Source organism: Drosophila grimshawi, unplaced genomic scaffold, assembly GCF_018153295.1.
Source record: "Drosophila grimshawi isolate 15287-2541.00 unplaced genomic scaffold, ASM1815329v1 contig_44, whole genome shotgun sequence".
Taxonomy (NCBI): domain Eukaryota; kingdom Metazoa; phylum Arthropoda; class Insecta; order Diptera; family Drosophilidae; genus Drosophila; species Drosophila grimshawi.
This window is the reverse complement of record NW_025063240.1, coordinates 3,900,401-3,914,890: the sequence shown is the minus strand read 5'-3', so window position 1 is coordinate 3,914,890 and position 14,490 is coordinate 3,900,401. Positions and strand designations below refer to the sequence as shown.

The following is a 14,490-nucleotide window of genomic DNA, read 5'->3' as shown; positions in this document are numbered from 1 at the left end:
TTTAACACTGCCAACACCTGTTACACTGGGGGTAAATACGATATATGAATGCTTTGATCTTTCACTCTCAGCGTCTAGTAATGAAACCATCAACTGTTGGCCGGGGCAATCCATCAACCAATTGAAAAGCAAAAGTGTTTTGTTTTGTATCTGTATTTTTTTAACCTTTTTTTTTTTTTTACTTAAATCAGTTTTTTCTCACATGCCATGCAAATGAACCCATTGAATGCCATTCGACTTATGCGCTGCCTCATTGGCCCCCCGCTTCCGCTGCCCCTTCATCTGTCTGTGTCCCCTCGCTGAGTTGCGTTCGCTCGTGCGCATAATTTAAAATAATGATCGGCATATGAAACTTAATGCGTTTCGTCTGCACCTCGACAGCTCTACCCTGTCGGCTGACCCGACCCGTCTCGGATCTTTGCTTAGCGATCAATAGCCAGCGGCGATGCGGCAAACAGTTGTTGTTGCCGTTGCTGCTGCTGCTGCTGCTGCTTATGAAGTTGCCACATTTGTTGGTTGGCCAAGTGCACAGCTCACGCACGCAGCTCGCAACAGGTGTCACTCTCACTTTCGAGGCGCCAAAATCTAATTTGCTGCACGTCTTCTACTCATAGTTGCCCCAAACCCAGCTTGCAACGTGCGTTACCCTATATACATACATAACAATTAGGCATTTCGTTTTTTTTTGCTTTTTTTTTTTGTGGCTGACAGTGTTGGGACAGAAATTATCGCGTCGTTTGACGCTTACAATCTATAGCCGATTTTTACTGTAACTACAGCTTTTGTATTTTTGTCACTTTCCTTTTGGTCATGCAAATTTCTCGCCGCGACTATTAATTGGTAATGGCAGTCAGCAAAAAACCAAAAAAATATAACCATAAAAATGGTCAACACGAGTTGCTGCTGCTGCTGCTGCTGCTGCCGCCTGCTGCCTGCGTTCAACAGTTATCTGCATGAGCAGCCCAAACCTCTCGTCCTGAAGAAAACTAAAAAAAAAAAACAAAACTTTCTTTGCCACCAACTTTAGCTGCGAGTCCAAACTCGAGTTCCAGCTCCAGTCGCAGATCCAACTCCGGCTTCAGTCTCACTCCTTTCCAGCCACAGTTCCAGCTTATCAGCGATCGTCAGCCGTTGGCACGTTTCGTTCATTGCCTTGGCGTGATTGTTGTTGTCATTGCTGTTGTTGTTGTTGTTGTTGTTTTTGCTATTGCTATTGGTATTGCTTGTGTTGTTGTGTTGTTGTGTTGTTGACGTGTTGCAAATAGCAATATTCGAGTTTTTTATTGTGCTTTATATTAGATTGCCATGGCCAATACATAAATATCTACGTCTCAACAATATGTACATGTGTATTCTCGATGTTATTGAATACGAATCAAAAAGAGTTCCAAGAAACATAACCAAAGGCCAGCAAGCGTCTGCTACAAGAATGTTTAGCGACATAACTTGGCAATAACGAACGCTTAATACGCTTGCCTACAAACTATTAGAAAGTGATTTAAATGGATTGGAATCTAGAAAAAATAAAGTCTTATTACAAACAATATTTCAAAGATTAATTAACTGAATATTGTCATTGTTATTGTTATATATATTTATGATTAGGCTTTAAAGTTGCCAATTACAATTAGCAATTTTTACAATAAATATTTGGTAAGATAGTATCTATAAAATAGAAAAATAAACAGCTAATCTCTTTATTAATCCTTTCCGGCCAAAAGAAATTGGACTTATTTAACTGCACCGAAAGGGCATCTAAGTAACTAACTCTGATTTTTTGCTGAGTGTGGCATTAGAAATACATGTTTTAGAGCTTTACCGCAAAAAAGCCTATTGCGAATTTCTTTGAGTACCTATTCTTCCAAGAACTGGGTATAACATGACTCTTTCTCTGCTCGCTACTTTCGCTTGCTCTCTCTCTCACACACACAGACACACTCTATCCATTTATCTCTTTCGCACATTCTCATTCTAATAAGCCACCAATAAATCAACATTGATTTTTAGTTTTTGCGCATTTGGCTTTGCTGCTGACTCACGATCCAGTCTCAGTCTCAGTCTCGTTGCCTGTCTCAGTCTCAGTCTCTGTCCCATTCCCATACCCATTCCCATTCCCATTCCCGGTTTGAGTTCGACTTCCAGGTCCCGTCTTATTCTCATTCTTATTCCCATTCGCAGGCCCAGTCTTCCATCGATGGACGCCTTGCTTTGTGTGTGTTTTTTTTTCTTCTCATGTATTCTTTTTTTTTTTGTTTTTGCTGTTTTTGTTGTTACCCAGCTCTTAAGCTAACAAATTCTGGCAAGGCGGCCATTTAGGCACAAAAAAAAAACTGGCTTGGGCACATATTTGAGCAAAGTGTTGGCCAGCACGCGAAGGAGTCGCCGTCAGCCGGTTTTGGGCCACCGCCTGGCGCTGGCCGCATAAGGAGAAAGCCTCTGGTGCCCAGCATGCAGACAGATGCTGGCGATTCCGTTTGATGCTTGTTTCGCATAGGAACTGATTCTCATTCTCATTGCTTACTGTAACCTAACCTCCTCCCCACCTCCCCTTGCTTCCCCTGCTTGCCTTGTTTCGCTTGCCTTTCTGCAGTTCCTCCCACAGCTGTTGCAGCTTGGCGCATTTGAAATCCAGTTGCAAAATTTGTTATATGACTTACATTAGCGGATGCTCGCTTACCTACACAATATTAAGAAACGCCCTATACGCCCACCTGCCACCCCCTGCTGCTGCTGCTGCTGATGCTGCTGTCCCTCTGCTCCGACATTACACATTGGCCGCCGATGCCGCAAAATGTTTCGTGCATTGTTTTTGGCAAGCGGGCAAACAGAATTGACATTTCCTTTTACAACATACAACAAGCTGCACAAGCTGTGCAAAATGAAAACTATAAATCAGCAGCAGCAGCAGCAACAACAACAGCAACAACAACAACCACAGCAACAACAACAGCAACAACTACAACTGTTTCATGTGATTGTCACGCTTGAAGGACTCTTTCGCTTCGTGTCGAAAAAAAGATATAAAAGCGAAAATGAATTTGTTGCTTTTCTTGTTGTTTGTTGCTTGTTGCAGTTGTTAACAGCGCTTGTTGTTATTGTTGTTATTGTTGTTGCTTTTATGAAGTAGGTTACTATGTTTGTTGAGTAATTGAGTTTTGTTTTTCACACACAAGTGTCTGTTGTTGTTGTTGTTGTTGCCGTTAATGCTGTTGTTGCTGCAGTTGTAGGAAGCTGCTGCACATGCAACTTGGCAACTTGGCAACTCGGCAACAGATTTGCATGTCTTAAGGCACAACAAGCAGCTTGCTTGTCTTACAAAAATTGCGGCCCCATAGTTGCCACAATCGGCTATAGAATGTCATAAGACCCTACAGTAAAGCCTAACTACACTCGACAATCATAATGTCTAGTTGAAGCTGATTTTCACTAATGTTTTTATTTGCGAATTGGGTGGGAAAATTAGAATTATAGATAGGCAGGGCTGGTTTTCAATTAGTTAAAGATTCTTTAAAGTGGATGAAGGACTATTGACTAGAATAAATCACAAATAAATTTAATGCACAATTTAATGATTTAAATCATAATAAAATTGGTTAAGGGATCGATAAGGAAAGGTGTCTTTATAAAGTAACCCACTCATATTTCGTTTATATATGTTTATACTTATAAAATACGCTTAAAAAGTTCAATATTTTCTGAGCGGATCTCTGAAACAGTCCAGATCCATATAGTGATATATACGCACAAATGCGACCGATAGTAAACTCCTTTATTAGTTCAAAAACTGACTGTAGATGCCGATGTAGATGAAAAATAACAGTTAGTTCTATGAAAAAAAGAATATTTATTTTATCTGTATCTCGAACCTAGTAGAATTAAAAAAATATTAATTTGGTGTATATATATAAATAAATTGTGATCAAAGAATGACTTTATTTTGAGTTCCGCTCACTGATTCAACAATGGGTTCTTCTTATTCGTTGGTTCACTTATTCTAGATCGATTCCACAAGTTATTCATAATTTTATTATTTATCCAGTTCCGCTATAACTAAGCTAAAGATTAACTTTATATATGTATGTATATATTAACTAAAAATATATATATATGAATGTGTATTTACTTATTCGCCCCATTAAAATGATCTTCATATATACCCCATTGCTGTTTAGCTTACAGCGTATTTAATCATACAAAGTGTAGCCACTGTCCTAAAGTTCATAATATTAACAACTTAGTTACTTGGCTGCCCTGCTGCTGTGCTCTGCTGTGTCTGCAGAGAACGAACGAGTAATATCTAAAGTGCATGGTCCCTGTTTAGCTACTCCTAACATCCACTTCACTTCCTCCTTCTGGCTGCTGCTGCTCCACCTCTGACCAATAGACCGTCCGTCCGTCCGTCATTTCGTCCGGCGTACCCTCTCCTTGTCAGTTTCGTTCCCGCTGCTTTTGCACTCTGAGTCGGCTGTCTGTTTGTGATCTAATTATTGTATTTGCTGTCCGTTGTTGCCAGTTGCCAGTTGCCAGCAGTGTTGCCTCCTACAGCCGCAACAAACTTTAAGCTGCCCCTCTCCTCCTCTCACCTCGTCTGTCCTCTATCCTCCAGCTCAACTGGCCTGAACAGCCTCCGCTCATTTGGCTGCCAAGCCTGTTTAGACATTCGTTGTGCCAGCTCCTCGTCTCCAACTCCGTCTCTCTGAAGCTCCCAATTTTCCATCAGTGCAACCAACTCCTGCTTCACCTCCTTTGCCGCTCACAACACCTCGCCTCTCGCCTTTGTGGTTCGTTCATTTGGTGCTTCTCCTGTTTCTACTTCATTCACTTCACTCTGAGTTTGTGTTTCAATTTGGCGCATTTGCTTTGGTTAGTTTTGTGTTTAACGTGTACTAATTTGACTTTTTGGCGCGTCTCTTTGAGTCCGCTTTTCAGAGTTGGCTTTTATTTGCCAGTTTTTTTTTTTGTATACCCTGACGTAGGATATTGTAAGTTTATCTTGAGGTTTGTAACGCATTGACAACAATCAATTTTTAACATATACCTATAAAAGTTGAAAGATCGGAATTTTTGCTGGAGATGTCGGAGCTGTCCGTAACGATTGCTCCGGTTGAAACCTAATATATTTATATGGAAACCTTTTCTGCTTACCAAATTAGTTACGAGACTTCGGAAAGAGTATCTAATATTCGGCATTCCAAAGACATTAGATTTTGGATTATGACATCACTGTAATGGCAATGGTTGTTGTTTATATTTGGCATTAACAAACTCAATAACTTTTAATGTGCTTGAGTTTTTCTCAGAAATGCGACAAAACTCAATTAACATTTGCTATTGCAATGTGAGGCATCTTTTCGTGTGCAACGTTCGTATCTTGTTGTCACGCTAAATCTATAGATGTGGCTGCATCCCCCCCACCCCCACTCCCTGTCCCACACACCACCCCCCTTGCTCTTTACTAGATGCGCACGTCTTTTGGCGCCTGCCTTATTTTCATTAAGTCTTTAAGCGAATTTCCGTGACTGACTTATAAAAAAAAATTAAAATCCATAAGGAAATAGTTGTGAGGCGGGGGTGTATTCAGCCTTGCCGGGGGGTGGCCGGGTGGGGTGGGGAAGGGGTTTCACTGTCGCTTCCTTTATGTGCCTGGGTATGCATCAATTTTCACTTTTCCAAGATATGAACAAGATACACGAGATGCACAAGACAGATACAAAAGATACGTTTATGTTGTCTTTTTTTATGTAAGTGTGCAAGTGGTGTGGGCTGATCATAAAATCCTTGTACGTGAGGTTTACCTTGGAGGTCACGTGCGAGAAAACAACAACAGTCACTCAGGACTGTGAGAAATAGACTTTGAAACTGAAAGCAAGAAACATAAAAGTGCATTTATGTAAACACAAGTGAAACTTTTGCCAATCACGAAAGATAGCAGAGGAAAATTGTATTAAATATTAATTATTAATTATTCGATTATGCATGCAATGCGATGCAATCGTTTGCGATCTTTGATCTCTTTTTTACTTTTATTATTTTCTTCTTTTTTTGTTTTTGTTTTTGTTTGTTACCAGCTATCGAGACTTGAAATTGAAATTCGAGCTGCAATTTTTGTCGCATGCATTACGTTGATTACATCACTGCAGAGATGTGTGTGAGTTTGTGTGTGTTTTTTTATGTTTGTGTGTGACGGTGTGGGGAACGGGTGGTGGGGATATAGGCTATGCAACTTCCACCAACTGTGGCAGTCAGTCATTCATTCAGTCAGTTCAGTTGGTCAAACATGTTACCCAGCCTAAATATAGACACAGACAAATGTACAAACAGGACGAACTCACTGGAAACACACAGAGAAGAGATGTTTCGAGAGGGGATGAGGGGAACAAGTGCTGGTGGGGGCAGACAGCCAGTCAAATGGTCTTGTTAATTTCCATTTTTCTATGCAAATTTTAACTTCCTCGAAAATGTTGCACACTCCAAAATGGCAACAAACAAAACAAAATAAAACTGAAACGAGCATCACAAAAATTTGACTTGCCATAAAAATTGAAATCGAAAACAAGGTAAGCGGGGGCCCAGCGGAGGGTTGCGTTGATGATGTGGGCGGCTGTTAGGCAACTAGCAGTCACTCAGAGGGGTATGGAAAATATGCCACAGACCAACATACATACACACACACAGATAACAGATACACACATACAGAGTCAGACAGACAGGCAACAAAAAAAGTCAACGTGCAAAAATAACAAACAACTGTCAAATGTCTGACAAACGAGACAAGGAAAAGACACAACTACACACACAGACACACACACACACACTCACACACACACACACTCGTACACACACAACAGACAAAACCAAAAACCAAATACAACAGCAGCAATACACATGATATATGTTAGCCAAGTAAGAGAGAAAGACTGCAATACACGGCCTAAATGAATTTGCTCATTGGTAGACCAAGAAAACCGCTGCTCATATTGCATTAACAACAACAATGGCAGCAGCAACAACAACAGCAGACACACAAATAACAAAAATGCGACAACCAGCTGACACAAAATGTTTGATAACAACTTCCCGAAATTGTTTGGCTGCTGACAGCGTCAAATTGGCCATGCCTCAAATACAATGCGCCAAAGCAATTCATTGGGGCAGATTACGCATACGCATCATACGACAATGAACAGCAGCAAAAACACAAACGATCGATGCAATCAACTGCTGCTGCCCACATCAGCAACCACTGCAAATATGCAGACGGTCAAAAGAATGCTGAAATTGAAGAGGCTACGAAAAATTGCATAGCCAACACATATACAACAATTTGTTGTTGGGTAGTTGTTGTTGTTATCAACGGCATTGTCACAGCTCCTGCGGCAGCTGCAGTTGTTATTATTGTTGCTGTTGCTATTGGTGTTGGTGTTGTTGCTGTTGTTGCTGTTGTTGCTGTCATATGTTTGCCTGCCCTTGCCATTATACGGGGTATTACGCGTTTCACATGCAGTTTGTTGACTTTGCATTCATTAATGTGATGTCTCTTACGGATTAACAAGATTAATGTTTAAAACGCTTTCGAAAATTCGCTTTAAAATATTAATATTTATTATTAAATAAATATATAGCGCAGCGAGGTCGATGCTGTCATAATTGTTGCAGTTACGTTGCAACTGTCTTAAAATAAATGTTTAAAATAGTAGTTCAAGTGCATAATGTTTTAACGTATACATATAATTAAAAAATCAACTGTCTTAATCAATAATCTGATTGTAACGATATTCATTATTATTTATATATGTATTTACACTTATATATGTGTAAATTTACAAATATATTTAAAAGACGTTTAATTTATACTTGGTAATTAAATTAATTTATTAAAATTTTAGTGCATATGAAATATTTCTTATGTATATAATTTAAAAATAAATGCGGCAAGTGTTCCAGCAACTCTTTTTAGAAACATATCTAAAGAAATTCTATAAAAAGAATACCAAAAATTTGTATGCAATGACCTAGTTTCAAATTGTTAATATATGGAAAGAAGAGGATTTTAGTATTAAGGATTGTTTATTTATAACTGAATTAAACAAACACTTCTGTTGAAATGCGCTTTATTTGTTAAAAGAAGCTTTCAATATATATTAGCATGTACATTAAATCAATGCGGCTTTTCTAAAAGAGTATCTGAGCTTTGACTCAACAGCATATTTCAAAATTTGCTTGATTTGTTGTGGTTGTGGTTGTTGTTGTTGTTGTTGTGATTGTGATTGTTATTGCAACGTCTGCCGCAATGTCTCCGTTTGGTAGACGGCGTCGTCGTTGTCTTAGACGTCTCCACTGTGGCTGTGCCACACGTTTGCAGCAGAAGTTGTATGTTGCAGGAGCAAATGAAGCACGGGCTGCAGGAGTGCAGCGAAGCAGCGGAGCAGAGGGTCTCTGAGCATGAGCATGGCATGTCATTTCTTGGCTTTGCCAAACATCTTTGGCATTCCTCAAGTCTCCTAGTCAAGCATCTGCAAAGTCTCATTTTCTCTCGCTTGCTGTCTCTTTGTCTTTGTCTTTTTCCAGCTGCGAATGTGTTCCTCATTTTACTTTTGTTGCACATCAACACACACACACATATATATATATATATATATATATATATATATATATATATATATATTTATATTTGCAATAAAGCATGTTTTGCATTTAATTTATGCACGTAATTAGTTGAAAGTGAATGCAAGTAGCAAGTAGTATTGGCAGTGTTAGTATTGCGTATACGCGCCGTGCAACAGCTGTTTGCTGCTACAGAATGAACTGCATGCGTAACTGGCGGTTAACTGTCGGTGGCAGGCATGTTGCCGCGGATCAGACGTGTGGTCAAAGGCTATAAATTATTTGAACGCTTTAGCTTTTCTTTACTTGGTTTTTTTTTTTTGTTTTGTTTTATCGGAGGCGAACGAACACAAAAGCAGCTCATTATTTGTGAAAAACGCGGCTGTCAAAATTGAAAATAGGGAAAAGCTGAAGAAATAAACCAAAAACAATGGCAGCAGGCAGCAGCCAACGACGACAGCAGCAGCAGCAGCAGCAGCAACAACAACAAGTAGCATTCAGTCCATTAGCAAATGCCGCCGCTGAGTGGCAGACGAGGGATTGGATTCAGCGAACGACGCCACCACCACCGCATAATGAAAGCGAAAATTTAAATTTTTGATACAATTTGCAATTTTTTCCTACTTCATCATTCACATCAACAGCAGCAACAGCAGCAGGGGCAGCAGCAACAGTAACAACAACAACAACAACAATGCACTGCAACTGCTTCAACTGTAGTTGGCAGTCAACAACTCGACAAAGAAAAACAATTCATCATGTTGTTGTAGATTGGAGGAACCTTTTGGCAGCAGCCAGCAGTAAGTCGTTTGCAAGCAACGTTGCGCCTTCAATTTATGCGGCGGCGCTTAAATCGATTGCTTTGCCACATTGCTGCAATTGGCTAGCATGCAGCGAGGCTCTCCGGATCGTGGGGCAAACAAAACGAACGCCATCGCTGAACCGTAAAACTGAATTATGTAGCGACGAGCGAATTGCGGGCGGGGAAAGCAAACGAAGCGACTTTGACGGTTTTTTTCTTTTTCATTTTTTTTTTTTTGCGGGTGGATAACGGCTGACAACGACTGACGATTGACCACAACCACAACCACAACACACAGCGAGTCAGTGCCAGCTCCTGGCCAGAGTTAGCCAGCCTGTCCACAATTGCCACAGCGCCGCTTCATTAAGCGATTCATTCATGCAACCCCGACGCAGCAGTCGATCGTGTCGTTTTATTTGTCTCTTAAATTTTTGCGCTAACTAGATGTCGCAATTGAAAGTAAGCTGTCAATATTCCAGCATCAGCGGGAGCTTAATGAGAGTGGGTGTAATATATAGTCCATATAAAATCGATTCTTATTTCTGATTCGAATAACATTCATCAGCTTTCGCTTGGCCAATAACGTAAGCAATAATATTAGACAAAACTTGATTTGAGTGGCCTTCCAGCGGAGTTTAGGGTAAATAACCTCTGTAAATTCTCGTTAATAGTTTGTCAATATCAATTATAAATTGTATTTGCTTTAAGTTAACATAACGCTCTGTTCAGTTATAGTTAACACTTCATTTAGCTTTTGCATAAATCAATAAAACTTTTTGTCAGAAGCAGACTTCAAATTTTGAATAACAGATCAGGGTTATACATACAATATTAAAAGTAGACCATGCTGATTTCATTCTTATGACAATGAGCCAAAGATCAGGGACAGAAATGCTTTTGGCATAGACAGAATTAAATAGAAAGTTGGCTGGCAAATTAGCAAGGCCAAAAAAACTACAAGTATAGAAGTCCATGATCTCATGATCTTCCGCAACATAATTTCATCATCGCTTAAGCTAAGTTACGGTTGGGTATAGGCTCTATTTTTAGCACCATGAAGGTCAGTTAAGGACATTGTTTTGTTGATTTCCTCAATTGTTCAACTTGAAAACTCTTAAGACTCGAATTCGTATTCAAATTCAAGCGCAACTCGAAGACATGTGCAAATTAAATTACTGACTCAGCCAGCGATTGGACTTGGGCCCGGGGCGCTAACAGCCAAATAGATGGGGAAAAAATTACTTTGGCATTTCCAAAGCTAAATATATGCAAATCCCAATGTTGGACAGCTTATTATTAATAGTAATAATTGATGTAGATTTTTTTAGCACCTTTTTTTTTTAGGTTTGGTTTCACCAATTTTAAATGTTTGGGATTTGTAAGACAAACAGAAACAACAACTGAATATGTTGAGATAAACAAAAGCTGAAACTCACAGGCGGCACACACAGCTGGCGAATTCTCTTTCTTATGGAATGTGGTCAACTGAGTTGGCTTGTCTTGGCTGGGTTCGCTTCGGTTTTTCGAGAAACGTGTTTCTTAACAAAAGGCCGCCTCTTAATGGGTCGACAAATAAAAGTATAATAAATAAATAGTAAAAGGAAAATGCGTAAGGGGTCGGGGCAAAGCTAGGCTCCAACGACCAACGTCCAAACGACAGACAGACTTACACCACAACTACGACACTTGATCTGGCCAAAATGCCAAGGCGCTGAGAATCGAAATGTGCCACGAAACGAAACGTGGGCGATGAGATCATCGCCATTTAATTGGCTGCGACTTTGACTTTGCCTTTGCCTTTGCGTCTGCCTTTGCCTTTGCCTTTTACAACTGCACAACCACAGCCACAGCCACTGAGTGAAGTTCTCTCTTCCATCCACTCCATACCCATATTTCTCCCTCTGCTTGGCTGTCGGCTGTTTTTTATGGACCTGGCGAAGCGCGCGCGTTGACCGAATTCGGAAGATGAATGTGCGACAAATGCCAAAGATAAGCGACAGACTCGCAACGCGACACGAATCAAATAATCGTGTAAAATCTCGCAAGTTCGTAATCTGATAATTGTCGATGTAAATTTCTAATGCTGACGCAGCGTACGATTTTTTCTTCTTCTCGTTTTGTGTGCCATTTATGATTAAATTCATTTGCATTTGGAAACGCAGTCGTTGTTTTGATTGACAGTTGTCATACATGGCGTATGCGCAATTATAAGTAATCTGCTGCTTGCGCTTCCTAGCTGCTTACATGCAAATTGAATTTGATTTGAATTGAAAATGGTGTGCGTAAATACATTTCTGGTATATATTATATAAATATGTATATCTAAGGCTAAGTACCCTTAAAAATAGCTGGAACATAAAGTTGCAAGTTTTGATTTAATTAACCCATTTATAGTCATTAGTATATCCGGTGATTTGGGCAGGAAATGAGCTACGACCGAACGGTGGGAGAGTTTCAAATATCTTTTGTGCCAAACAGTTGCCAAATTTTTTGTTTTTTGCCATACCGTTAAGCTTGATTGCTAATGATGATGATGATAATAACATCGTATTAGGAGCAGTTGTAGACAGTAAGACGACGCGCTTATAATTATTTATATTCATTTATTTATTTATTTATTTTTTCTTTCCTTTTTTTTTTTTTGGTTCGCCTAATTGAATTTATAATCAAGGTTTTAATGCCGCTTCTCGTTTTGATTATTGTCATTTCAGTAAGCCGCAACAAAAGTCTCCACAACGCAGGCAGGCAGGCAGGCAGGCAAGCAGGCAAAACTTCAAAGTCGAGACTCTCCAAACGTGTGCGAAAAAAGCTACCCGCCAATGCAAACGCCACTTGCGCAGCCGAAGCAGCTTGCGTCGCTGCCACTTCGTTGGCGCTCGTGCTGTGCGACGACAGCAGCAGCAGCAGCCGTGAGAAGCAGCAATAGCAGCACCAGCAACAGCAGCAGCAGCAGCAGCGGCGGCAGCAGCAGAGTCGCATTAGCAGTTGGCGCTCAGTTTGTTTGTGTCGCTCGGTACGTTCGGTTGCCACTCGCGCTGTGGTCGTTCGTTTGCCGTCGCTATTTTTTAGCTGCGTCTCCGTCCACCTCGTCGTTCGTCGTTGCTTTCGCTTGTTGCGCGTGCGCCGCTTCGTTGTTGTCGTTGTCGTTGCGTGTTTTTGTTGCTGCTGCGGCGGTTGATGTGTCGTCGCTCCAGCCCAAAAGTTCATCCGACTCAATGTAAAAGCCATAAAGTGAAGAGCAACAAAGTCGAAAATAAAAGTGTGCGAAAAAACAAATAAAAAATGTAACAACTACGCTAAAAAGCATCAACAACTAATCGACCAAGCAACCAAACAACCAAACAACCAACTAACCAACCAACCAACAGTTAACTACGAGTCTCGTTCTTACTTCATTCTTTAGCTCTTCTCTCTCTCTCTGTCTCGCTGTCTCTTGTGTTTTTCGTTGACCATTAAAAGTGACGCTGTAATGAAGCTTTGAACGCACAAAAATACCAACAAAAACAAAAACAAAACAACAAAAATAAAATAAAAATAAAATCCAATCGACAACAACAACAAACGAATTGAGCCGCCCCGTTCGTCGAGTCTTCCTTCAACTTGAACTTCAGTTTGTCCGGCGTTTTGCCTCGTCTCGTGTTATTTTTAGACAAAAATCGCAAACGCAATGGGCACCAAGTCACCCGGTGGTCCGCAGCGCTGCCGCCTCATACTGCAACGCTGCCTGGCCATCCAGCTGAGCAAGCCGGGCCACACGCCCGAGGACTTTTGGATGTACGACTCGGGATATATGATATTTCAGGTGAGTTGAACGAATTGTTGTTGCCTGCTTGCCAGTTAGTCAGCTAGCAGCAGCAGCAGCAGCAGCAGCAGCAGAAGAACTGCAAACTGCGAACTGGTTTCTGGACACAACCAGTTGCCAGTTAGTTAGTTGTTCACAGCCACAAAAAAAATCCACTGTCCATGTGTCCATGTGTCCAGTGTTCAGTTCAGGCGGCGCTTTAGCTCCCCAAAGTGCGTGAGGATGTTCGAGAATGTGCAACGGGGAGGCCTGGCACTGTACACATACATAAACCTAAATATATACATGCAATAAAACTAAAATAAAATGTGATTTACAAACGGAGATTTGCTGCAAGAGTGCGCTTAAAATTCTGAAACGGTTAAAGCCCCAAGTAAGGAAAGATCGCTGATGAAGATTGCCTCCACAGCCAAAGAGTTGAGTTAACTAAAGCCTACAATTTATGTTTTAGCTATTAAAAAAAAATAGTGATTAAATTTATACCGGGCTATAAGCTAAAAATACATAATCCATTTTCCTAGGTGTAGGTGAGTGGTATTTATGTATGTATGAAACTACATTTCAAGGCCGCCGTTGTGCGTTGTTTTTTTGTTTGTTTTTTTGCTTTTTTTTCTGGGTTGTGTCCACTTCCCATGACGACAAATGACTTGGAACGATGGAGTAGTACAGGTTGTAACGTTGTCAGTTTACACTTGAAATTACGGCAAATCTGTTGGCGTCTTTCAGACTAGACAATCCACACAGCACAGCAACAACAATAACAATAACTATAACAACTACAGCCATAGAAGTAACATCTAAAATATTTGCCTGCAATTGCAACTGCACTTGGATAGAAGAACTTTGGAATCCATTTGTTGTACTTGCACTTTGCTCCCTCTATCCACAGAAAAAGCTGGTGTCTGTCTGTCGGTTTGTGTATGCTCTGCTTTTCTTTCATTCTTTTTTTTTATGTATTATTATCGTCGACTTTTATTGATGACTTTGAAAGTAGTTGGCAATAAGTTGCTACCTAAAAAAAAATAAGCTCACAAGTTGCCAGTTGCAAGTTGCAACATAGATAAGCGCAATGGCAAATAAATCGCCTGGGTTTCATATTCCTGCAGTTCATTATAAATTGCAGCACTAAAAGCAGTCGAAATCACGTATTTATGTAGCTCGAGTTTCCGCCAATATGGCGTTGACAAGAAATTGGAATATAAAATTAGATTTTGTTTTTTTATTTTTGTTTTTGTTTTGTTCGCTGCTCCGTCTGAAATGTTAATTCAGTTTTTCGGTGGCT

At 40.3% G+C, this 14,490-nt stretch overlaps 1 protein-coding gene across 1 annotated transcript in view; it reads left to right on the top strand.

Annotated features, from left to right (window-relative positions):
• LOC6556473 overlaps positions 1-14,490 on the top strand; it is a 56,216-nt gene that overhangs the window by 17,791 nt on the left and 23,935 nt on the right. The window contains exon 2 of the mRNA XM_001985291.3: positions 12,118-13,208. Coding sequence (XP_001985327.1) covers positions 13,074-13,208 — 135 coding nt within the window. The 5' untranslated portion in view covers positions 12,118-13,073. The remainder of the gene's footprint in view (positions 1-12,117; positions 13,209-14,490) is intronic.